Genomic DNA, 27,900 nt, shown 5'->3' on the forward strand with positions numbered 1-27,900 from the left:
GTTTGCTAATCAGAATGCTTGATAAATCTAGAATCAGGTTTATAGCATTATGACGATAAGCAGATGATCATAGATTAATTGGACGGATTAGCAAAATGGTTATGATCTTTGTAATATCAGGAAAAGTTTTATCACATTCTTATCTTTGACATTTGTAGAATGATTGGTTCTATGAATTAGTATCGGCAGTATATGCTCCGGTACTAATTTTATGAGGGTTGTTAGAGTGAATGCAAGATGAAAAGGCAAGTAGAGTCTATAGAACGGGAAGTCAGTCATTTTTTACTAATATCAGCACTGGTGGCTGATTCATAAACTGCAAGCTGTGACGGTTTAATTTCGAAAAGCAAATTTAAGTAAATGTATAAGACTATGGTTAATAGATCAGTATGGTTGAGGAGTCAAGCGCTAAGCTTGATGGGAAAACGGGAATAAATTAATAAACTATGATGATCTGGTTGGGATGGTATGGAATGTGAAGGATCATGGGGGAGGTGCCTGAAATTGGGAGCGAGAATGTGGTGCATAGTGACCATTATCAGGAAAGCAATAAGAGTAGTGCAAATACGATGGCGACATGTATAGGTTGTGCGCAGGAGGATGGATGTGCTGAAATGAGATGTTTGAGGACAATGGTGTTTGAGGAATGGTTTGATCGAGTATGTACGTAAGGTAAAAGAGAAGATGTGTGGAAATAAAAAGAGCGTGGTTGAGAGAGCAGAAGAGGGTGTTTTGAAATGGTTTGGTCACATGGAGAGAATGAGTGAGGAAAGATTGACCAAGAGGATATATGTGTCGGAGGTGGAGGGAACGAGGAGAAGAGGGAGACCAAATTGGAGGTGGAAAGATGGAGTGAAAAAGATTTTGTGTGATCGGGGCCTGAACATGCAGGAGGGTGAAAGGAGGGCAAGGAATAGAGTGAATTGGAGCGATGTGGTATACCGGGGTTGACGTGCTGTCAGTGGATTGAATCAAGGCATGTGAAGGGTCTGGGGTAAACCATGGAAAGCTGTGTAGGTATGTATATTTGCGTGTGTGGACGTATGTATATACATGTGTATGGGGGTGGGTTGGGCCATTTCTTTCGTCTGTTTCCTTGCGCTACCTCGCAAACGCGGGAGACAGCGGCAAAAAAAAAAAAAGTTGAGTATTCCTGGTAAATTATATGGGAGGGTATTGATTGAGAGGGTGAAGGCATGTACAGAGCATCAGATTGGGGAAGAGCAGTGTGGTTTCAGAAGTGGTAGAGGATGTGTGGATCAGGTGTTTGCTTTGAAGAATGTATGTGAGAAATACTTAGAAAAGCAAATGGATTTGTATGTAGCATTTATGGATCTGGAGAAGGCATATGATAGAGTTGATAGAGATGCTCTGTGGAAGGTATTAAGAATATATGGTGTGGGAGGCATGTTGTTAGAAGCAGTGAAAAGTTTTTATCGAGGATGTAAGGCATGTGTATGTGTAGGAAGAGAGGAAAGTGATTGGTTCTCAGTGAATGTAGGTTTGCGGCAGGGGTATGTGATGTCTCCGTGGTTGTTTAATTTGTTTATGGATGGGGTTGTTAGGGAGGTGAATGCAAGAGTTTTGGAAAGAGGGGCAAGTATGAAGTCTGTTGGGGATGAGAGAGCTTGGGAAGTGAGTCAGTTGTTGTTCGCTGATGATACAGCGCTGGTGGCTGATTCATGTGAGAAACTGCAGAAGCTGGTGACTGAGTTTGGTAAAGTGTGTGAAAGAAGAAAGTTAAGAGTAAATGTGAATAAGAGCAAGGTAATTAGGTACAGTAGGGTTGAGGGTCAAGTCAATTGGGAGGTAAGTTTGAATGGAGAAAAACTGGAGGAAGTAAAGTGTTTTAGATATCTGGGAGTGGATCTGGCAGCGGATGGAATCATGGAAGCGGAAGTGGATCATAGGGTGGGGGAGGAGGCGAAAATCCTGGGAGCCTTGAAGAATGTGTGGAAGTCGAGAACATTATCTCGGAAAGCAAAAATGGGTATGTTTGAAGGAATAGTGGTTCCAACAATGTTGTATGGTTGCGAGGCGTGGGCTATGGATAGAGTTGTACGCAGGAGGATGGATGTGCTGGAAATGAGATGTTTGAGGACAATGTGTGGTGTGAGGTGGTTTGATCGAGTAAATAACGTAAGGGTAAGAGAGATGTGTGGAAATAAAAAGAGCGTGGTTGAGAGAGCAGAAGAGGGTGTTTTGAAATGGTTTAGGCACATGGAGAGAATGAGTGAGGAAAGATTGACTAAGAGGATATATGTGTCGGAGGTGGAGGGAAGGAGGAGAAGTGGGAGACCAAATTGGAGGTGGAAAGATGGAGTGAAAAAGATTTTGTGTGATCGGGGCCTGAACATGCAGGAGGGTGAAAGGAGGGCAAGGAATAGAGTGAATTGGATCGATGTGGTGTACCGGGGTTGACGTGCTGTCAGTGGATTGAATCAGGGCATGTGAAGCGTCTGGGGTAAACCATGGAAAGCTGTGTAGGTATGTATATTTGCGTGTGTGGACGTATGTATATACATGTGTATGGGGGTGGGTTGGGCCATTTCTTTCGTCTGTTTCCTTGCACTACCTCGCAAACGCGGGAGACAGCGACAAAGCAAAAAAAGAAAAAAAAAAAAAAAATTCTATCAAAAGCTGTATGCTTATACTCATCCCAATGAAATAGTATACCTTGGGAAAATAAGGCATAGTTAAAGCATAATCCTTAAAAGCCCCGAAATTTTAGTTTTGTAGAAGGAAATGTAGATTTAAAACTATTCACGAGAAGCATTGGCACTGTTTTCCATTGATAAATCATTGTAAGAAGTACAAAACAGACTTTGTTGTTACATCAGTATAGATCCAAAGGTTCTGTTAATACAAGTGTGAAAGTATTGTTCTTCGTAATTATCATAAGTAAAATTACTTATATACCTTAATACAAGCCTTCAGAATTTAATTCATTTGTCAAAATAAAAAGATCAAGATACATAGCAAGCTATATCTGCTCTAGAGTGTATTATTAAACATCATTTGCATGTTGACAAATGTATTGAAAATGAGTTTATCATAAATTGAATATTATATCAAGCAGCATTTTTTTTCTCATATCATATATACTATATATATTCTGTCAAAAGCTGTATGCTTATACTCATTCCTGTAAAATAGTACATTTTGGGAAAATACAGGCATAGTTAATGCATTATCATTAAAAGCCCAGAAATTTTAGTTTTGTTGAAGGGAATATAGATTTAAAACTATTCACAAGAAGTACTGGCACTGTTTTCTGTTGATAAGTCATTGTAAGAAGTACATAACAGACTTTGTTGTTACATCAGCATAGTTCTAAAGTTTCTGTTAATACAAGTGTGAAAGTATTGTTCTTTGTAAATATTATAAGTAAAATTACTTATACCTTTCCTTAAGAATTATCAGTATATATTATTATAATTTTTTTTTGCTTATTTTGCAGGTTCTTCCTACAATTGAAGGCTCGTCAACTGAAGTATCTCCATGTCCTTCTCCTATTCCTGTTACTGGAAGACCATCCTTTGTTTCCTCCATTACCACAAATTTTCCACTTCCACCTGCTTCTCCTTTACCTGCTACTAGTTCATCCTTTCACCCATTGTATTCTGTCTGCTTTCCAAGTCATCATCCTGATTCATCCATGTCTTCAGCATTTCTTCAGCTTCCTGGAACTATGTCACCTCCTATCACCCCACATGTGGATGATCCTGTTGAACAACTAAGAGTCAATTATCAAGCTATTTCACCCCTTCCTGATATCCGTAGAGGGAGTCATAATGAGTTTGAGTTCCCACCCAACATACCTGTCCCACGTGAGTTTGCAGATGTGTCAAGGAAGAACAGTATGCAGGAAGGAAAAGACATGGCTGGTGACAGATGTTCCATTCCCATTGAAGACATTGAGGTCCGGATACAATCTTCAACAGACAATCTGTTAGATGTTGGTGAAGATGAACCATATACATTTGAAGAAAAGTCTATAACAGAAATTAGGGATTCTTTAGCAAATTCTTTAGATAACTCACTTGATGTTGATGAAGACTGGGGACAAACAGATGTTATTGAGGAAAACAGGAAGAAACCTAAAGTGGAAGAAGAATCAGAAAGCATGAGGGAAGGAAGTGAAGGGGAGGAAGAGAAAGAAAAAACTGAAGCCTTAGACAGTGATGAAACAGATGAAACAGTAAAGGAAATGAACAGAAGGGAATATAGAGATGATGACAAGGGTATAGCTGATGATACTACACCAGACGGTGAGACAAGTGTTGTAGATGACATAGTGACGGTTGTTGAAGAGCAAGAAGATGTAGAGGTGCTACCAGCAATTAACATTGATGATGTTTTTGTAAGTGAAAGTGAAGGTTTGGAACCTCAGAGGGAAGAACCAACTGGAAAAGAGTCACAGGATGATGTTTGTTTACCAGAAGTTCCCTTAGCACAAGAGGAGTTTTCTGAAAACATTGAAGATGAATTGGAAGAAGACATTGTGCCACCACCCTCAGAGCGAATTGTTGAAGGGGCAGAAGCTGTGATGGAAGATGAAATGGAAGAGGAAGCAAAAGGTGAGGACTGTGAGTAACACTTTCAAATATTTATAGAAATTTCCCCACATACTGTTGGGTTGATACTTGTTTCCTAGACATGTGCTTGATTTTTTCCTCTGAAATTGGATTTATTTCAGATTTGATTTATACAGGGGATTTGTTCCAGATATATTTTTTTGTATTTGAAAAACACCTTCAGGAAGCTTTTGATGTTTCATTGTGTCACCTTCATAGTATGGCAGACACTTAAGGATCATTTTATTTGTTATTGATGTCCATTATCCATCCTTCTTTGGGAGTTGTATATCAAGCTGTTAAATAACATTTGTCTTAATTTGAAATGTCTAGACCCATACCTATTGCCTTTATTAATAGTTTAAACTGGAATTTAACTTGGCTCATAAATTGAAGAAAAGTACACCTTGGATGATAGACTTGATGTGTTTTTGACATTTTTCAGACAATATTTTCATCTATTAATATGTGACTAAACAGGTTTGCTACACTGCAAATCACTCTTGTTCCTTTGGACACTTTTCTTGTTTATTATAACATCTTTTGGGCCTGTTTTATGTCTTTGGAAATTTTGTAAACATTTTGTGACTGTAAAAATAATTTTATAGATTGTAATACAACACTGAGTGTAGATTATCACCAGATGATATACTCCTTTCAGTCACCAGTCTTGTTCCCAGAATGATTAACAACTTTACCTTTTAGGTATTTTGACAGCTATAGATAGTGCTCTAAAATTGCAGTAAGGTCATCCATTTATTAGTGTTATGGGAGCACTCCCATTCTCTCTCAGACAATATGAGTCTATTATACAACTTTGGGATTTGAAAGTAGAGAAGTTGAAACACACCATCACCAGAGGACAAGTTTTTACTGCATTATTTTATGAATGATGTTCCTGTTTAAAAGAAAGTATTCCTAGTCATTCATATAAATCCTTGTAGTCATTGTTGTATGGTTATGCAGGGTAGGTTAAACTATGTGGTTTAGTTTTTTGACCATGGGGAAGGAGAATTCTGCTTTTTCAGTTCATGTATTAGTGTAGGCCCCTGCAGCTATCCTACCATGGTCATACTGTTTTAATTTAATGCCTTCTAACTATTGTACTGCAGCCATAATGCCCCACACTACTGTAGCCTACTGCAGCCATCCATCTTGGTTATGGTCTTCCCCATGAGTGTCCCAACTCTGCAAATTCTTTGACTTCATGATACCATTACAGTTATGTTACTGAGCAAGTTTGTTTATATACTAATCCCCTTTTTTTGTCCTCCGTTTTTTATATTTGAACCAGTTTCTGATTTCCTTTTGATAACAGAAATATTTTCTTCCTCATAATTTCACTTGTACAACATTCACATGTAATGCATTTGAGAGTCATTCTTATTCGCACAATTTATGTGTTGTTTTAGAAGCATAGAGATGCTATAAAAGAATTATGAAAAATAGATATGTAAAAAAATTGCTCTACTTATCAGTATCTTTTCTACAAACATTTTAATGGTGAAACTTTGATCCACACAAACCAGACCATACATGAATCCTCACTGATCATCATTTCCTTTACCTCCTTTACCTTCCATAATCAAGATTATTTGATCATTGCCCAGCCATATCACATATCTTTTTTCTAATTCTGATTGAGTATATCCTAAACACAGTGCATTGATCTTACCTTTTCCCCTGTCTGTTTTGTTATATGTTATCTTTAGAGTCAATCCTGTTCACATGGAATGCATCATGTGCATGCCAATTCTTAGTTAATTCATACACACTTCAATCCTTTTTTAGTGTGCTATGTGATCATGGGTTTTCACATTGTCCATTTTTTGTTTTGCTCACTGAGTTGATTTGCCAATTGAGACTAATGTCTTTAGTCACACCTATACCTTCAGAGGCAAAAGAATTTTATTTTACACAATTATGGATCATTCTTCCCCATGTTCTCATCCATTTTTGTCTTCTGAGTTCCATGGATTTTCAGAAATGATGAAACATAGTAAATCCTTTTGTTACAAAGCAGAAATACTCATTTTTGTTCAAAAGGGTTGTTGTTTTGATTGGAAATGATTAGAAGGGAAACCTTTGTATTTTTAATGTAATGGATTTGGTCAGGCATTTTTATTTTGTAGTAAATTTTCAAAGATCATATCTGATTTTCTCTCAGGAATTATGATTTCTTGGAGCAGTTTTTTTAATTAACTCATGTAACCATAAGTGATCCCCTTGAAAGTAAGGCAAGATTTGAACTTTTCAATAAAAAAATTTATTTTAAGATTTTTGGAATTTTTTTATTAAAATCACAGTTTGTTCATCTTTGACATCCATACGGATGTCCTGTGCTGTCACTTTTAGTTTTTGGATGTTTGTCAGAGGGATTTATTGAATTCATGAAATATCATCAGTTGCATAATTTTCTTTAGGGAATAAATTTCTCATTTTTCTAGCTTACATAAAAACCCCAAATTCTTAGCTGAATCATTAAAGATTCAGCTGAATAGGCTGGAGGATTAGCTTTATTACACTTTGTATGAGGTGTTTTAGGTTTGTTTTAGAAAAGCCAGCAGATTTTTATGTTGTGTCAAGAAACATTGACCTAGAATCGTTATATTTTATAACATGATTGGAATAGAACTTGATTCAGGCTTTATTTGGTATTCTGGTGGTTTAGATTGGTTTAAATGGCAAAGATAACCAAAAATTTCATATTCTTGGATGTGACTCATGAGATTTTCCAGTGATTCCCTAATTTGCTTTCAAGAAAAATATGATTTTACTGATTAGGGCTATTGAATAAATCCATTTATATAAGTTGGAGACTTAAGTACTGGATGTTAATAGAAAACAAGTATTGTTTGAATCTTTTAAGCAGATCTGTTTACCATCAAAATAAGTTTAGAAAATCAAACTCCAAGATAGCAGCCCTATTCATTTAGGATGCCTCGGGATATGGCATCCTTGTGAGAATGCATTTGATTCATCTTCCTTACACAAAAACTGTAGGAGTAAGCACTTGGAGGAATGATATCAGTGAGACATTTCTCTTGATAGGAATAAGTCAGTGAGTGTTCTTCTACCAAAAGTTTCTGATGGTATTTAGGCACCCAGTGGTATGCAGAGGACAGTTTATCGGCCAGTTACATTCACTGATCAGAGAGCAGCTTCATCTTGAAGGAGCGTCAGATCTAGGCTGACACCTAGGGCAAGTCCAGCCATATTTCTGATGCCAACCATTCTTATTTTGAAGAAATTGTTCTTTAGATTGTGAGTCACTTCCGATTTTTCTCCAGACAAGGTCACTGTGAGTATTTGAATACAATTTGCAAGAATATTATGGTCAGAGTCATGTTCACCACCAGTTGACAATATGGCAGGTATATGAGGCAGAATCCTTGTAATGTCTACAATGCAGAGATGGTGATGGAGGTCATGGTTTATCAGCAGGTGGAGTGGAGCTTGGAGAGCAGCAATAAGTGGCAAATAGTTGGCATCATAAATTCATTTTATGATAGAGGAACTTTAGGACTGACCATCTTCAGGAAGGAACTGTTGGCTTGGATAAGTGGTTGTATGATGCAGTAGGTCCATGTCTACTCCATGTAAGTTATTTTATTTTGGCAAGCTGTATTACTTTGAGACATGAAAAATTTGTAGCTAGGGTATGTATAGGCTAGGGGGTACTAAAGAGCTCTTGGTAGTGTGGATATTTAGGGACCTTTTATTTACAGCATTAGGGAGCAGTAGTGCCTGTGGTAAGCTGTGCTGATGGTCTCAAAGTGATACACCTGCATAGGAAGGGTCCCACATGGGACCAGGAATTATGTTGTTTTAAGGAAAGAACAGAAATTGCTCGGAGGCCTGGATGGCTGCAAGATGTCTCATCAGTACTCAGCAGATGAGCCTAACCTCTCACATATCCTTGGTTAATCAAGGAGAGGTAAGGACATGAATTAAGACCTGGCCAGCTGCATGATGTATCATTAGTACTACTCCACATATGAACCCAACCACTGACACCTTAGCTAATTCATTTGGATGGCATTGTATGAATTTTTTGTTTATTTTTATAATTGACTCTTGATAGTGATTACTTACGGTAGTTTTTTCACATTTATGATTTGCTGTGATTGCAGTAATTCCTTGTTTATGATAACCTTAATGATCTAATGCTCACTGTTATGACAGTAATTCATTGTATACAGTGACCTTAGTATCTTGTTCCTTTGAGTACAATTTAATTGCTGTGACTTTAGTAACCTGTGGTTTGAGACTGTAGTAAGCAATTGTTTGCCATTATTTCAGTAACTCATTAAGGAAAGTGTGTTCTGTAATATTGTGCAAAACATTCATAGATTAACATATTTTCTGCACTTATTGCAGTGTTTATTTAACAGTTTGATTATAGATCCAGAAGTGATCCAGACATTTAGCACTTTCATTCATCGTTAAAAAGATTTAGAACAGTAGTGTTCAGCACTAGCACGATCTTAGTGTGTATACCATGATTCAGGGAGAGAGAAAGAGAGCATGGGATCCCCAGACAGATTTAAAGGCTTTCTGACCAATTTTTATGGTCTGAAAAGTGTCTTGTTCAGTAAACTCACTTTTTAAAATTTTTTTCTTTAGAATTACCAGTTAGAATTTTTCATAAGATTTTTGAGAGCTGATGTTTCCATAGGAACCAACTCTTAGTTATTTTGAAATATATGCACTGGAAATATGAGTTTGTGTCAGTTTCATATTGACTGTATTGTAAATGGCACTACAGTTTGCAGTAAAGAGCTTGTAGCAATATGCCCATTATAATTAAAGTAACAAGTGATATTTTCTATTGATCATGTATTTTTGTTGTCTACCAAAGTTTGTTCATACATACTTGTGTATTACTTGACAAAGTTCTGGTAAAAAACAAAACATGGAATTTGAAGTTTTTGTGTGAGTAAGAGTCTGTTTCCTTGCGCTACCTCGCAAACGCGGGAGACAGCGACAAAGTATAATAAATAAATAAATAAATAAGAGTTTAGTTTGTCTGCTGTTGTTCTGTGTTGCATTGACAGTATTGGACAGCTTTAACTACCTTTATTGTATGTTATAGATAAGGATGATGAATTTATAGCCTTGTATTAATTTCCATGCACATCCATGGAAGTCCCTCAGCACAGTTGACAGTGCCAGAACAGCTATCACATGACGATTTAATCATAGCATAGGAACACAGAGAAGCATATTTCTCACAAAATTTGGAATGGCTGGGAACAAAGGTAGCCAGAGATCTAATGTAATGTTATTGCCAATTTGTTGTTAATAGTATACTGTTTATACATTAAATTCCCAGTAGTGGTTGGAGTTGATGTTTTGGTACCGAACATTTGAATGAAGGAGTAAAAAGATGGTTTGTTTTGTAGATATATTTAGATTTATTTTTTGCTCTTGTTTGTTTTGGGTAATTGTTTTCTGTGGCACCTCATCTTTGTTTCAAGGTTTTCAGTTGTGTTTGTAGGAGTGAAATGGTCTTCAGATTCTGTTTTCTTAGATGGATCTCAGTTGGCTGGTTACTTGAAAAGAGTTTTATCATTTTAATTAGTATATGTTAAGGAGTTTCATTTTTGTTGTTGCATTCTAAGAAAAAATCTCATGGCTTTCATAGACAAGAGCTATATGTAGTTTTCTCATTGTATTTGAAGAAAGAAGTATTTAAAGGATATTGATTTGTATGGTCTGTTAGCATACATTGCTTAAAATTCAGTACAATAGATCTTTGAGAGAGGTCATGAAGTGTAATCGACATGATAGAGATGTGCACCCAGGAATTTTTTTTGAATATATACATATATTTCTGTTCTGCTGGATCTGTACTGAAATACTTTTCTTTATAGTATATTGGGGTACAAGGTTACAAGTGTGATAGTCATTTTCAGGGAGACATCTGGAATGCTTTCTAGATAGCCAGGAATCACCGTCTTCCACTCCTCTCATGAGGGTGCATGCCTCATGCTTTCTGTACATTTGCAAGGGGTTTTAGGAGGCATTTATGTTTAAAGAAATTACTGCATAGTGAGCCAGTACTTCAATTGTTGTCAAGTTGCAGTCCTCTTGCCCAAGTAGCTGTTTTTTCTATCTCTGTCTCACTTGTGGACCACTGGCATTCTGTCTTCAAACATTCAGTCTCTCCATATCATACATAACACTTGACAACACTTAGATCACACAGCTCATTCATCATAACTCTAGATTTTCATCTGGTGAGCACTATGTACTATCCCTGCCTTTTGGCAAAATGGTAGGAGCAGTAGATAGAAACATTTAGGCAGGAGCATTAAGAAGAAACATTAGTTAGAAGTAGGTAGGGAACATTAGGCAGAAGCATTAGGTAGAAGGAGTTAGTGGAAACATTATGTAGGAGCTTCTGCAGACACTGCACTAGAGTTGCCCTCTGCCACTGGCTTGTTAAGGATGAGGCACTAAAGGCAAAGAAGTGGCACTGGAGTTCACTAGTTATGGAGACTGTTGCTGTGGCCACCCGCTTGTGGGACTTCCTGTTGAAACAGGTGTCAGAGATAGAGATTAGGTAGGTAGATAATGCATACAATAAAGTGTTGAAGTGCATTTGTTATTCAGTACTTTAACTCGTAAAAGATAGGGATACATTTCTGAATCTCAACCCACCCGCTCTAAGACTTGCCCATTTACAATGGGCAAGTGGTGGATTTTGTATCACTGAAAAACAAGATAGTATTTGCACAAGCTCATTCACAACAAAAAAAGGAAAAACCTTAGATGTCTACTTTTTTCTGATTTGTTTGACTGAAATAAGATATTGATTTGTACAGACTATTGATATACATTGCTAGATATATGGTAATTTTATAAGTGGGACATTATGAGCACTTGCTAGATAAGCAGATATCTCCTAAGCTCCCCCACCTCCTACTCGGCTGATTAGGGGCACATGCTTATACAGTAGTTGTAGGGGTTTAAGGATTATTTTATTTTTCTCTTTTAACAGACAGGGTTCAGGAAAAATGTACCCTAGTCATGGCAACCTCAGCCAGAAGGAAAGGGTAAGAAAAAAGTACAATGAAAATTAATCAGTGCTCATTAGGTGTTTGTAGAAGTGACATTCAAAGGTAGAAAGGTTGTTTGAAGAGGGGTTAACAAAAGAGGTAAGAAAGTTGTACATATATGGTTTTCAAGGGAAGATGGAGGTATCATAGTGATCAGTTCTTGTGTGGCTGGTATCAACTCAGAAACAGAAGCAGTGACCAGTTATAAGGTATGGGATCAAACCTTGGTTGGATGGACACATGGAGACTTGTATTTAAAGGGGGACTTCCATATCATAGAATTTGCATAAACTGAACTTTTATGTAGTGTGGGCCTGCTGTATCTAGTATTTTTGAATTTGCATAAATTGAACTTTTATGTAGAGGGCCTGCTATATTTGATATACATGTTTATTGTACAGTCCTTGAATGCATTACTCTGATCTGATTTGTAAATCTGAGATTTCAGTCACTGTTGTATGGAATTACTTATTTACTTTAAGGTATATCTGAAGAAGTGCAATGCATTAGTGAAATATATAGCATTAATATTTCTCTTGAAAACTGTAACATTGGCGTATACACTCTGATAAGAGTTAATTACATGGGAGCTGTTTTATAACTAGTCTGAATAGAATCTTGTCAACTTGAACGAATGGTAAAAGGACTGTCTCCAACTCAGATTGTCTGGACAAGGACTTCGATTTTCTTTGGTCAGGTGGGGTGAGACTCCGGTATACTGACTACACCTCTAGGGCAAAGTTTTTGTCAAAGGGTTGGTATCAAACAATTTTTTTCTGAAAAGAATAAAAATGTACATTCATGGAAATTCCTAAGAATTGCCAAATTATATTGCATTTTGAGAAAGAAATGACATCAAGCATCAGGTCTTAGCAACAGTTTAAATTCTTTTTGAGAAAGCTTTATTATGTTCATTGTATTCATACTAATGGATACTGGTTGACTTTGCTTATTACACATGGAGCCATGAAGACTGTATTCAGAAATTGTTGGAGTATGTGTTAAATGTTTTCATTGGGTTTGATACATCACAGGATGGTTCTTTCTTAGCTCCTTATTTTCACAGTCTCAGCCATAAGTTAGTAGACATGGATAATTTATGTCTTTAGTCCAGCCCCCTGAGATTCTAATTATGTATAATAAAGATGAAATGTTTTATTTCCTCATTTTTTGTATACTGCATTTACTGTGTGCAATCTCGCCCAGATTTGGATACTTAAGGTTATATGCACAATTATCAAAGTGTATTTATTGTTCTGTAACATGGAATCATGTTTTTGCATAATCTTTCTCTTCGTAATCTTTATTTTGATAATTCAGGTTTTAAGGAGACATTATTCATTTGATTTCCAACCACATGATTTTCTTCCTGTTTTAAACATTGAATGTGGTATATGGTCATTCCTTGAGATTCATGCAGAGCAGACATAGTTCACAGGTCATTGCGGTAGCTCTCTTTGGCTTTGGTATTAAAATTTGTGGGTACATCAAAAAAACGAAAAGTATTCTTTATTTTGTTTAGATTAAGAGGTATGATTGTAGTGAAGGAAACAAGTGAGAGGCAGAGATTTACATACAAATATGCACAGGTTTGACATAACTTCTATAACTTCTGTTACAGTGTATATTTTGTGTTGTAGTGTTAGAAAGCACCACAATACAGTATTATAATGAGCTTATCCTGTTCTGTTATTTACATTGCTGAATCTTGTTTCTTTATGACAGTGGCTCTTTTTAAGCAATTTAGACAAGTGCTGTCTGATTTTATGCTACTGGGATTTTGTCACAAGTATATTGTAGAGTATTTATTTTACTAAGTTGATTTTTTTTTTTATATATAATGTAAAAACTTCTCTGCTTCTAAGGTTTTAACTCTTTCATTTCACAACTGGCAACTTTTGCTGTACCAAGCTTGGTATAGCTATGATAGAAGTAATATTGTTGGAAATAGTATCGTAGAAAATTACAAAGCATATTGCATATTGCTGAACTTAACCATTTTGCTTTCAAGCAAAAATAATATTCTTGTGATTGATTTTAATTTTCCTATTAGACTTCATAACAGTAGTTGAATGCATTTTGCACAGATTCTAGTTGGTATTACATCTTGGAATCATTGCTTTTCAATGCACTAAGCCAGATTTTTGCAAATTTGTGGTAAATATGTTACCAACAAATTATAAGCTTTTATGCCCACACCAACATAGCTAAAGCCTATGGTATTCATGTATGTTTGTTCATACATGCAAATTCTACATATGTTAAGCTGTTTAGGTGTCTCCATGTTTAGGAACATTCAGCTGATCAACTGAAGTTAGATATTACACCTAAATTATGTAAATTTACATCCACATCCTATAGTTATATTTAAACCCTCTCAGTCTTTTGTATTTCTTAAGCTTACCATCTAGGAAAGGGCAATTATGTTCAGTTTTCTTGGGATAGACTTATTTTTTTATATTTTTTATTATACTTTGTCGCTGTCTCCCGCGTTTGCGAGGTAGCGCAAGGAAACAGACGAAAGAAATGGCCCAACCCCCCCATACACATGTATATACATACGTCCACACACGCAAATATACATACCTACACAGCTTTCCATGGTTTACCCCAGACGCTTCACATGCCTTGATTCAATCCACTGACAGCACGTCAACCCCGGTATACCACATCGCTCCAATTCACTCTATTCCTTGCCCTCCTTTCACCCTCCTGCATGTTCAGGCCCCGATCACACAAAATCTTTTTCACTCCATCTTTCCACCTCCAATTTGGTCTCCCTCTTCTCCTCGTTCCCTCCACCTCCGACACATATATCCTCTTGGTCAATCTTTCCTCACTCATTCTCTCCATGTGCCCAAACCACTTCAAAACACCCTCTTCTGCTCTCTCAACCACGCTCTTTTTATTTCCACACATCTCTCTTACCCTTACGTTACTCACTCGATCAAACCACCTCACACCGCACATTCTTATTTCCAGCACATCCATCCTCCTGCGCACAACTCTATCCATAGCCCACGCCTCGCAACCATACAACATTGTTGGAACCACTATTCCTTCAAACATACCCATTTTTGCTTTCCGAGATAATGTTCTCGACTTCCACACATTCTTCAAGGCCCCCAGAATTTTCGCCCCCTCCCCCACCCTATGATCCACTTCCGCTTCCATGGTTCCATCCGCTGCCAGATCCACTCCCAGATATCTAAAACACTTCACTTCCTCCAGTTTTTCTCCATTCAAACTCACCTCCCAATTGACTTGACCCTCAACCCTACTGTACCTAACAACCTTGCTCTTATTCACATTTACTCTTAACTTTCTTCTTCCACACACTTTACCAAACTCAGTCACCAGCTTCTGCAGTTTCTCACATGAATCAGCCACCAGCGCTGTATCATCAGCGAACAACAACTGACTCACTTCCCAAGCTCTCTCATCCCCAACAGACTTCATACTTGCCCCTCTTTCCAAAACTCTTGCATTTACCTCCCTAACAACCCCATCCATAAACAAATTAAACAACCATGGAGACATCACACACCCCTGCCGCAAACCTACATTCAAACCTACATAGACTTATATATATGCTTTTAATTTGTAGGCTTCCCTCTTCCTGATTTCTGTTTCCATCCAGGTTGATTGAAACCATGATTACCTTATAAAAGCACTTTGTTTCCTGTCATGCAGCCATGAATATTAGTGTTAATTTCTTCATCACAAATGATAGGTATTATTGTTGATTCTTTCTCTACCTGAACATGAGGGATTCTTCAAGATTATCAGGATTATCTGTTGGAAAGTCAGGGTCAGGACTTTCTAACTTTTATTAGTTCCATTGAAGAAACACTGGCCTTTCTCACTCTTCACTAATCATGGCAACTTGCTTGTTCTGGGCTTACACTTAACCAGTTGCTTGTCAGTCAGCAACCACCACTTGGATGACTATCAATTTACCCAATATCAACCTTTAGTAGCTGACAGTTCTTTGTTTGTTTGTTTTTTGCTATCAGAACATTGCATCTACAAACAAGCATTTCCATCTATTGGATCAGAATATTTTTTCTTTTTTCATTTTTATTGGATTTCCAGCCACCCCTCCCATGCCTTTTAGTCACCTTCTATGACAACCAGGGAATACATGGGAAGTATTTTCTACCTTATCTCTAGGTTATGATAATATATGATTAAGTAATGAAAGGTTAAGAGGGATGTGTGGAAATAAAAAGTGTGGTTGAAAGAGCAGAAGAGGGTGTGTTGAAATGGTTTGGACATATGGAGAGAATGGGTGAGGGTAGGTTGACAAAGAGGATATATGTGTCAGAGATGGAGGGAAAAAGAAGCAGGAGGCCAAATTGGAGGTGAAAAGATGGAGTGAAAAAGACTTTGAGCGACCAGGGCCTGAACACACAAGAGGGTGAGAGATGTGCAAGGAGTAGAGTGAATTGGAAAGATGTGGTATACCGGGGTCGACGTACTGTCAGTGGACTGAACCAAGACTTGTGAAGTGTCTTGGGCAGACCATTAAAAGGTCTGTGAGGCCTGGATGTGGATAGCGAGCTGTGGTTTACAAGCATTTCACATGACAGCTAGAGACTAAGTGTGAACAAATGTAGCCTTTTTTGTCTGTTTTCTGGCACTACCTTGCTGAAGCAGGGATAGCAATGCTGTCTCTTAAAAGAGTGCCTTTTAAGTACTTTATAGCAGGGTTTTGTGTTGTTTGGCTGGCCTGATTTGGGATAAGATTTTCCATTTTTTTCTTTCTGAGGAGACCAGTTGCTTCTCCACCACAGCCCAAGTGTGGGCCTTTAAAAGATTTAGATCTTTTAGTCCCATAGTTTTTATGGCAATTTAGCTCCTTAGCATTTTCTTGTAGAAAGTCTTTTTCCTTACAGCCTTATGTTCTGGGAGGAGTTTGTCACTCACATGCTATGTGAAGACACAAGAATCTTTACCCAAACCAAACAAAGATTTGCCTGAAAATGAAACTTTTAACTCTAGAAATAGTGATATTGTCATCCACTCTTGGAACAGTATCAAGAGAGTATCATGCCAGATACCCAGTTGAATTTATTAAGAGTAATTTTGGACTTCACCACAGATTATCAGAATACCATTTATATGATTACTCCAGAGCCTTGTTAAACCCATTTGGTAAGGAATATTTTGATATAGATTAAGAAACTCACTTTATTGACTCAACCTAGGTTTTATGCTAGAGCACATGGTGTGAGGAAGGTGGCCTATACCTAATCCCTTCTCATGAACCTTTCATTGGAGGAGATCAGGGAAAGGGATCTTTGGCAATTCTCCCAACTTTGCCCGAAAATACCTTTATTTAGACGTCTTGGATCTACCCTGTATGGCTTTGGGTATCCCTCTTTCAGGAGAAACAGATTCCAGTGTGTATTGGAATCCATCACTTTAGGTTTGGTCCTCTTATTTGACATTTTTTTTCCAATCCCTCCTTTTTCAATTTAGGTATGCTCTCATGCTTGCAAGGTAGACTGCTGAGAATGTAAATGTAGGTTTTGAAAATTGAAAGCCCTTTTCTCTCCAAGGAAGTTTCAAGTGAATCCTTTTTCTGGTTTTAATACCCTGCTCTGCCTTTCTCTCTCTTTTTGCAAGAACATATCATGATACCAATTGTGATTGCTTTGGTGTTGATGTCTGTGATCTGTGAATTGTGAGCTGCATGTGACTGGTTTCAAGTGGGTCAGTGATACAATCCAAGTGGCATTTGCTGATTGACTAAGGGTGGACCCAAAATGAGCGAGTCGTGATAAGTGAAGAGTAAGGAAGGCCATCACTTCTACATTGAAAATAATATGGGTTAGAAGGATCTGAACCATTCATTCATAGAGATAATCCTAGAGGATTTCTTATGCTCTCAGAACACCACCTTTGAGAGAAAAAGAATTAATCTTGGAAAACCTACATTTTTCCCTAGTAATCTGTATCATAAATTCTTTCTTCATTTAATAAGTTCATGAAAAGAAAAGACAGCCATGCTGTTACATTCATCATCTGCATTTTTGACACAGTTCCCCACTGATTTTTCTCTAATCATATAGCAGCAATATGTGTAACAAAGACTGTAGCTCCTTCATTTCCAGACCCCATATGTCTACCATCCTCAGCTCTCATTATTTCTGTCTATCTATCTGTCTGTCTGTATCTCTGGTGCCCGTTCCTTTTGATAACTCCCTCTAATGGCAAAAGAATCTCCATAATGGTTGAACTCCAGTAGCGCTTCTTAGCTTTAGTGCCTCACCCTTAACAGGCCACTGGTAAAGACAACTCTAGCACAGTGTTTTCAGAGGCTCCTGCTTAATGTTCCTACCAGCTACTTCTACTTAATGTTCCTTTCTGCTAATTCTTTGTTGTGCTCCAAGCTAATGCTCCTACCTACTATTTCTACCTTATGTTTCTACCTAATGCTGTTGTCTAATATTCATATCTACTTCTATCCATTGCTCCTACCATTTTGCCAAAAGGTGGGGCTAGCACATAGCACTCACTATCTTGCCATACTTAAGTGAAAAGAACTATCTCTGTCTTCCCCAAATCAGTCTAGATTTCCGGACATATTTAGTGCTATCATCGTTTACTTATACTTTGTACTGAGTTAATGCTTTTTAATTTCATCAGCAACATTTATAACAACTAACCCATCATCTACTCTCATAGTTCCCCCTTTTCCATCAGCTTCTCATTGCATCTCTTCAGGTTCAACCCTGAAAAGTCAAGCAGGAGACATCTCCTCTCTAAGTGTGGCAGCCTCCACCTCTGGATGGGACAAGAACAGAAGTCTTGAGCGAGGGGGGCGGGGTTCAGCAAGCAGAGGGATAGCTAGGGGCTCTGCTGCTGCTCGATCATCTCGTAAACATCTCCCAATCATCAACCCACTTGTCTCTCTACCTATGTGGCCAAGTATGTTGATCATGGGTTTAAAGACCTTTCCAGTGGGACACAGCATGTTAGAGCTGCATGGTCATATTGGTACATACGTAATTTTTTGTAATTTAATTTTAGCCTGTTTAGTTTATAGTCTTTTATAAGTAGAATTTTATCGCTTTTCATGAAGTTCCCTTAAATTGTATGTTTCAACTACTGATCAAAAGGGAACTAAGTTTAGAATTCTGTATATATGTCAGTATCAGATTTAATTTAAGCATGATTTTTTAGTGGCAAAGATATGAATTGGTTCACCATCAAAGGAGAATGTTTTTACATATAACTATGAAGTATTAGTTCTCTAGAGCCTGGATTTGAATTCTGCATGATTGATATGGCAGTTTAAGTTCAGGGTCAGAAACCCATTCAGAGATCCTGAATAGTTTTTAATGTGAAATACCAAAGGTTTAAAGCATAGTCATCTTTACATATTAAACAAGTGGTATGTGTTAGTTATGTATTAGAAACTTCATTTGTATCCAGATATATCTCATGCTGATTTGAAATTATTCACTACAGATTAATTTGAAATTAATCAGAAGAATTTAGGAAGCAGCTCATTTGGATATCATTTTGATTTAGATTTGGTTGAAATTGCCATGATCTATGAAGGAGGCTTCTAATAATCATGCTCTTGGTTTACAAAAATATTTGCACTCAGCTTCTTGTTATACTTGAATATTGGGACTATAGTAGTACAACCAGTTTTCGTATGCAATATTTTACCAGCATATAAAGATTCTGTTTTGACACTTATTTACTACTTGCAGCATGCCAGCAGCTGTAGTTAATTTCACTAACTAGATGTAGTGTCAGGGGATGAATGTTAAGCATAAAACAAAGACAATAGTTAAATGTTCAGTGTATGTCCCTCATACATTTATACCAGGTCACTATTAGTTTACAGATTTTATACACTTTGAACTTTTTAAGAAGATCCTTTTATATCTTAGTGCCTGCACCACTATAATGAAGTAGCATGAGAAACAAACAAGCAACAGACTGATTTGCATACATTCTTTTTATAGCTGTTATGTATAATGTATTGAACCTGGAGCTTCCCATCCACTGCTAAACCCCACAGGCTATTTCATAGTTTACCCAGACTACTTCATATACCCTGGTTCAGTCCATCAACAGCATGTTGCCCCCATATACCACCATCACCCATCCGGGTCACTTCATACCAAGTATGCTTATCACTCCTCTGGATGTCCAGATCCTGATACTTAAACCTCCTGTGTTCTATCCTTCCATCTTCTTCTCAACCTCCCCCTTGTTTCTCCCACTTTGATGAATAGATCCGACTTATTAGATTAGTCTTTCTTTGCTCATCCTTTCCATATGTCCAGACTATTTTAGGATATCCTTTATGACCCTCTTGGTCAAATATACCTACCTGTAAAACTCTCGTTTCACTTTCATTCCTAAGTTGATCAACTTGATTCACACCACACATAATCCCTGAGTATTTGATTTCCAACTCATCCACCCTCGTGCTTTCTTGTATGTTGAAGGCTTTAGGACTATATCCATACAATTGTTGCGACTACACTATTTTCAGCCATAGCTATCTTTGCTGTAACAGCCATTGACCTTCTATACCACATTCTCCTTTTTGCACCTAGTACCGTAGCTCCAGCTTCCACCCTGTAACTCACTTCAGCTCCTGTGGTTACATTCACTATAGTGGATGCTCCCAGGTACCTAAAGCATTCTACTTCCTCAAGTTTCACCCCATTTAGACTTGCTTTAAGACCATTCTACCTCACTCCTCTGCTGCACCTTAAATGTGAATAACATTTACTTTCAGCTTTCACATGTCGCACCACCCCTAGAACTCTGGTGCTGGAGCTGCATCTCATACAAATAACAACTGATTTACCTCCTATCCCCCCACTTTCCTTTATTTTTTCACAGTAGGTGGCTTAAGGAATAGATGAACATTGACCCCACTCATTCATATCCACTCTACTTGTTATGCATATCATACCAAAAGCAGAACCCTACATCTATAGTCATGCCCCACTGACCATTCCATGGTTTTCCCAGACTTCTTCATGTACCATTGTGCAGCCCACTGATAGCACAATGACTTTCAGCTTTCACATGTCGCACCACCCCTAGAACTCTGGTGCTGGAGCTGCATCTCATACAAATAACAACTGATTTACCTCCTATCCCCCCACTTTCCTTTATTTTTTCACAGTAGGTGGCTTAAGGAATAGATGAACATTGACCCCACTCATTCATATCCACTCTACTTGTTATGCATATCATACCAAAAGCAGAACCCTACATCTATAGTCATGCCCCACTGACCATTCCATGGTTTTCCCAGACTTCTTCATGTACCATTGTGCAGCCCACTGATAGCACAATGACTCCTGTATATCACAGTGCTCCAATTCATTTTTTATCCTATGCATGCCTCTCACCCACCTGAATGTTCAAGTTCCGTTAAGGTAAAGCCTCTTTCACTCCAATCTTCCATCACCTAGTTAGCCTCCTCCCTCTCCTTGCATATCTCAACTGCAAAAAAATTTTCAAGGTCTGATAATGAAAAGTTAAAGGTAACTGAAATTAAGAGTTATGAAGTACTAAAATACTTAAACCAAATTAACCCAAACAGATTGACTGGCCCAGAAAACCTAGCCCCAAGACTTTTGATGGAGGTCAGACGGCAACTGATATTTCCCATAACCAAAATATTAACAAATCACTAATAGAAGGTAAGGTACCGTAAGACTGGAAATTGACAAATGTCACTGCAATTATATGAGGAAGGAGGTAAGAAATGTGCCTTAGATTACCATCCAAAAAGCCTCATGTCATTTCTAGGTAAAATGAGGGAATGAAAAATATGATAGAATTATGACTTTAGACCATGATATAATATTGGACAACTAGGATGGCTTTCATGACAAAAGATCTTGTCCAACAAAGTTATTAGTGTTTTTCATCATTACATATGATGAATTGTAACTCAGAAGTACCTTTTGCTTTGATAGACTTTCAAAGGCATTCAACAGAGTACCACACAAGAGATTGCTGTTTACATTAAAATTTCACTGAATAAGGGTGAACTAGGTGCTTGGATTAGTAACTGGCTTACCGATAGAAAGCATTGTGTGGTTTTAAATGGTAAAGCCTCAGACTGGCTGAACATGACCATTATTGTGCCACAGAGAGTGGTTCTTGGCCTGTTGTTTACATAATGTATATGAATGATCTAGAATTGAGTTTCATATCTAAGATCTCCAAATTCATGGATTGAACAAAACTAGGAAATACAGCCTAAATTAGGCAAGACTGTGAAATAATTTGAAGAGATCTTAAAAAATTTTCAGAGTTGTCGCACAAATTGCAGATGAAATCTAATGTAGACAAATGTAAAGTTATGCACTTTGGAGATTAGACTACTAAAAATGACTGTCAAAAGTTTGAAAATATGCCAACTAGTCATTGAAGGGAAAGACCTTTTAGTTGTTATTAGTAATAATGAGAAGTACATGCATTTCCTGCTTCTCAGTGTCCCACTGCCTTGTGTTTCACATATACTGTGCTCATGACAAGGTTAATTTTATAGGGAGAAAAAAAAGGATAAATTATATAAACAAAAAAAATTAAAAAGTTCCTAAAAGTACACCTGCAATGGCATGCTTTAGCAATCATTTGCCAGGGCAGTCATTCACTGGCAAGTGGTTGGTTGTTTGGTTTAGCAGCCAATGATCTATGGGGAAATTAGGCCTGCAACTCTTTTTGATTTTTGAGTATTCACAGACTCCACATTATATCCTACATATCAGTATATTAAGGTATTTGGCAAGAAATATAGAAACTGTCTGTATATTTTGAGATATAAAGACAAAAAAACAAAAATATTATTAGGGACATTCTACCAATGTGATGGCAAACACCGCTAGTCAGTATAGCATCCAATACTGAGTTGCTAGAAGGGACTGCAAAAGGACAGGATAGATTAGGGACAGGCCATCACCTTAACTGGGGACATAAAACATATATGATGATACATATATTGGCTGTGGGACCAGCTCAGAAAAAATACCTCTCCTGTTTTAGACCACAAGCCTAATAATTTAACATGGTCACTCGCCACATTACTAGTATAAAAAGCAAAAACAGTAATACCCCAGTGTTGGCTCCATTATCGAACAGAGCCAGTTGGTGCCTTATATCATGTGATCATAACATTGCCTTTGAGTAAGATCACCAGTGTTTTTCTGCATCACCAATATATGTATTGTATTGTTGTTATCAGATATTATTATTTGATAATGAAGATAATTTGTTTTTATTACAGTAAATAATAAGTTTTTGTCTTTTGTTTGAATGTTAAACATCTGATGATGATGTGTTCTATTTTCGTAATGTGATTTGCAGTTGGGGTATCTTGGTGGAAAACATTTACTAACATATGATTTTCGAAGTGTGACTGTGGTAAAATTTGTCATTAAGCAGGCCAGCATTACTTCATCCTTTCTGTTCTGCCTCTAGGAAGACAGCCATTCTGCTATTATGGATTTGACTTTCTTGTTAAAGGTCAGGCTGGTCCACTGACTTTGCCACAGAAGACATATATATACCCTCCTTAAAGAAAGGGAGGATCCAAGGGATCAGGAAAACCTCTTTTGAGTTCTGAGGTCACGATAGCGTCCTGGTCTACTTGTTCATTGTGAAGAATGTTGCAATGGCCAGGCACCCAAATGAAGATGATATCTTTTAGATATCAAATAATTTTATTAGAAATATTGCCTTTTATTATATTATACTTTGTATTGCCTTAGTGTATTGCTTGAAGAGCAGAAAGGGAATAAATGAATAATGTACAGCTGCTTCTGCTTCCAACTGGGATGGTCAGCGACATCAATCATCTCTTCCCATGAGGTTTGAGCTCTTGGAGTATTGACTTGATATGTCAAAGCTTTCATTTGTGAACTGGGTTTGGGGAACAGGAGACAACTGGGTTCAGTGTGGAAGGAGATGTCAGTTAACAAGGCATAGGGGAAAGTGCAGTTTTGAAAGAGGAGTTTGCTGATAATTGACACCTACATGTAGTGCAGTATTTTATGAAGCATATATAGAAATAAGTAGGACTAATCAAAAGAGAGTGATATTTACCACAACTTAAGGACATTCTTTGCAAATTGTTGTAGAATTATGAATCATTTGATGATGCAACTCCACTCCCCCTTAAATTAGGGCACACGTACACACACACACACACACACACACACACACACACACACACCACATACACACATGTATAGGCCATGTCATTTCTTCCATCCAAAAATAAATGTCACCAACTCGAGGATGACCTTTATACCTGCTGGGTTTGTTGTGAGGGTTGGCTCTTACAACCTAAGTAGCAGGTACAGGATGCATTTAAATAGTTACTTTATAATTTTTTTCTAAATATGATTACCCAGGAAGCTGTCAAACATTTTTAAGTATAAAGAATATGATATGAAAAAGGTGTATCATTTTGCAGCACATCAACTGTTTCATGTAACATTTCACAGTTTCACAGCCTGTAACAAAAGTATGGTGTTTGCAGTTGGGTGGTGGTGTTCATTGTGAGATGTGAAGACAAATTTAGGGTTGGGGTCAGCACCACACAGGCTATTGATATGTTGTGATGAGCGAACAGTTTTATAATGGGAATGCTGATACTATATTGTGGTGGTGGTTTGGTTTGGAGGAAGTAATAACAGGTTATTGCATTCTGTCTGCTATGTCATGCAGAAATATAACTTTTGGTCTTTGCTATTTTTTGGCAATACCTAGAGAAAGAAAATGTCTGCTGCTGCTTGTTAAGAAATGTTACTCTTCTTTTGTAAGCTCGTTCGCATAGTAACAGGTAAAGTTCAAAGCAAATAATCTAAAAATGGGCCAACAAACCCCCTTTTGTGTCTTTCCCATGTATGCCTGTGTACTTTATTTTCTCATGATTTCACTCACAAATATTTTTCTTTCTTCATACTTGATCCTGGATTCGTGCATTACTAAGGTAGTACTAGGAACAGATGAAAAAAGGCTGCATCCACTCACATACATTTTCTAGCTGTCATGTGTAATGCACCTAAACCACAGTTCCCTATCCACAACCAGGCCCTACAGAAATATATAAATGATCGTTTAGATGAAATTTTTAGATATACTTTTCAGAATAATTTTATTTAAAAGAAAAAGATAACTATACTTTTCAGAATCATTTTATTTAAAAGAAAAAGATAACTCCAATTAGTACGAGTGCATTTTATAGCTCCAGTTAGTAAGAGGGTGTTTTATTAAAAAACTGTAAAATAGTTTATATTAGCATGAAGTAACTGAACAAGACCTTAAGACCACAGACACCCAAGTGGATGGGAAAATCACTCAGCCCAATACCTAAAGGTGTTAAGATGCAGAGAAACAGGAGTAAATTTGATTAGTTTCTGATATAGGGCTTTTAAGTTTTCATGTGTTAAAGAGTTATCCATATGCTTTCAGATTATCTTTCCAGTACAGACCACACTCATCAGTAAAACTTGTCTATAGTTCAAAGCTTCTTGCTAGTCTTCTTTATTTTAGATGGGTATGGTGTTTGCCCTTTTCCATGCCTTTGGTGTTTCATCTTTCTCCAGAGACATCTTGAATATTACTTCAAGAAGTCTGTCAAGTGTATCTGCATGCATCTTCAGTATATATAGTGAAACTTCCTCGGGAAGATAAGCCTTGTGTTGGTCAAGTTCCTTTAGTATTCTGTTGTGTCTTTTCTAGATATCTCAGGGTTTTTTTGAAACCTCCCCACCATTCCATCTCACCAGTTTTGTGTATGTAGTATCTTGTGATATGGAAATGCTTTTGAATTTTTTGTGCAGTTCCTCACATATTCGTACATCATTCTTTATAGTTGTATCCTCTGAATCCTTTATCTTGACTAGCTGCTCTTTAACTGATAATTTAATTCTGACAGATTTATGGAAAAATCTTGGATTTTTTCCTGCCTTCTCCATTTTCTGTGTATCTTTGATGCCCATTCCCTTGGGAACTCCCACAAGGTTGTTGCCACAGCAAAAGAGTCTCCTCAGCTACTGAACTACAGTGCTGCTCCTTAGCCTTTAGTGCTTCATTCTTAATAGGCCACTGGCAGAGGGCAACTTTTGTGCAGTGTTTTCATAGGCTTCTACCTAGTATTCCTACTAACTTCTTTTACCTTGTGTACACCTTATGTTCCTGCCTAATATTCCAACCTCTTACTTATACCTGATGTTCCTTCCCTCAACTTTTACCTAATGCTCCTGTCAAATGTTCCTACCAACTTCTTCCATCTGTTGCTTCTCCCATTTTGCCAAAAGGAAGGGCAAGCACATAGTACTTACTGCATGAAAATCTAGAGTTGTGAAGAATGAGTTGTTTAAGTGTTGTCAACTATTTTATATCAGGGTCAGGGGAGTGCACTTTGACAACCACTGAAATGCTGGCTTGCTACACAACTGTCACTAACCTTCCCAATACTTCGGCAGGTAGTACCAGTAATATGCCTCACTGGTTGGTAGCTCCCTGCCAACTGTTTTGTTGATTCTTTCATGTTCTGCTGTACGTGATTCTTGCTCTCTTATACATTGCTTATACTAGCTGGCTGGAGTGCTGCCCTTGTCTTTGCCATTGCACATCTCAAAGCTCCCTTGAAATTTGACATCTTTGATGTTTTTATATGTGAGGAGGGAGGAGTCACCCTTCCTCCACACACTACATCATGCTTAATATGAATAGCTGTTTCATGTTCTAAACTTCCTTAGTACTGAACTAAAACTGGTGTGTGATTAAAACTACATTAACCCCTTCATTATGGCATGCATGAAATTTATTATACCCTCAAAACGGTGAGTTTATGAAAAATTTCAAGTATTTCATTCAATTTTTTTTGCCATTTGAAAGAACATGCTTTCCCAAGGCCAAAATAACTGATGTCATGTTAAACATGTACTTACAACCTTTCTCAGTGTAGCAACAAAGGCAAAGTGGGGGATTTTATTGCTGCCAGACATATGATTGCTTAAAACATCACATATGCAGTAAATAATAAGCAATTCATTAGTTTTCAAGATATTTTTTCCTCTTGCCATTTGAAAGAACAGACATGTATAAACAAAGATATGTATATCTATTATTGTAAGCTTATAAACTTTCACTTTCCAGAAACTTTAGGAAGTGGGTGATGCCAAGAGGCATTGTCCAGAGTTATAGATGCCAGATGCAACAAGTATCTGAACTCTCCTTACATGCTATAAATGAATCAAGTTTCTTTTTATGATCATTCTTATTTTTTATTTGAAAGAGTAGGCTTTTCTGAACCAAAATTTATTGATAGACTTGCTATTTGTGATAATTACACTTCTCATAGCAAACTTGTGACTCTTTTGAAGGCTGTATCATCATGAATCATTGGTGCCAGATGTGTAGGTACATCAGACTCTGCCTCAAATGCTTAAGCACACCACCCTTACTTTCCCTTCTATCTTTCTCACATACATGTGCATAGACACCCTTTTTCTCTCTCATTTATATATTTATATATATATATGTATCCTTTCCCGGCACTACCCTGCCCCACAGGAAGCAGCATTGCTACCCCCTGCCTCAGTGAGGTAGCACCAGGAAACACAAAAAAGATACATTGTGAACATAAAACTCATGTTACAAAGTTATTTTTGTTTTCCTTGAATGTCCACTAGGCTCATCATCACTGCTTATTTCATCTTTCTCTGTTTGTATTTGTTCTCTTTTAAAATCATGGTCACTGTCTCTCCCCTCTGTGAAGGAGAGAGCTTTATCAATTTGTGTTGATTCAGTATGATCAGTGTAGAAGTCTGGGTTGGCATTAGTATCTCATTCTGTCGCTAAGTTGTCAAGATGTAGTTATCATTCATCAACCTTCCATTTTGCCATTGCAATGGTAATAACAGCATTTTTTATGATGTAAAACATAGACTCAGCTGTTAGGAGCAATAGATAAATTGGTATACAGTACTTTCCATTCACAGACCACCCTCAGACTTATGCACATAAATAGATATGTCTTGGAACGTATCCATCTTAGCCATTGTGTATAGCAGGAAACATTTAGGAATGTGTAAGTTCCATCCATAATGAAAGGGTTAACAGTTCAAAGCATTTATGAAATTGTATCATAATGAAGGCAGTCTTAAGATCCCAGGAAACCTGTTCTGAACACACATATGATATAGATTTGATATTTTGATGATGATGATAATGATAATGATGATAAG

At 37.3% G+C, this 27,900-nt stretch overlaps 1 protein-coding gene across 3 annotated transcripts in view; it reads left to right on the forward strand.

The window, feature by feature from the left end:
- LOC139762379 (diacylglycerol kinase delta) overlaps nt 1-27,900 on the forward strand; it is a 163,683-nt gene that overhangs the window by 86,432 nt on the left and 49,351 nt on the right. For 2 of the 3 annotated variants that reach the window (XM_071687184.1, XM_071687182.1), the window contains exons 16-17: nt 3,461-4,589; nt 18,374-18,577. In XM_071687184.1, coding sequence (XP_071543285.1) covers nt 3,461-4,589; nt 18,374-18,577 — 1,333 coding nt within the window. The remainder of the gene's footprint in view (nt 1-3,460; nt 4,590-18,373; nt 18,578-27,900) is intronic. The other variant, XM_071687183.1, reaches the window with a different exon arrangement.

Source organism: Panulirus ornatus, chromosome 43, assembly GCF_036320965.1.
Source record: "Panulirus ornatus isolate Po-2019 chromosome 43, ASM3632096v1, whole genome shotgun sequence".
Lineage (NCBI taxonomy): Eukaryota > Metazoa > Arthropoda > Malacostraca > Decapoda > Palinuridae > Panulirus > Panulirus ornatus.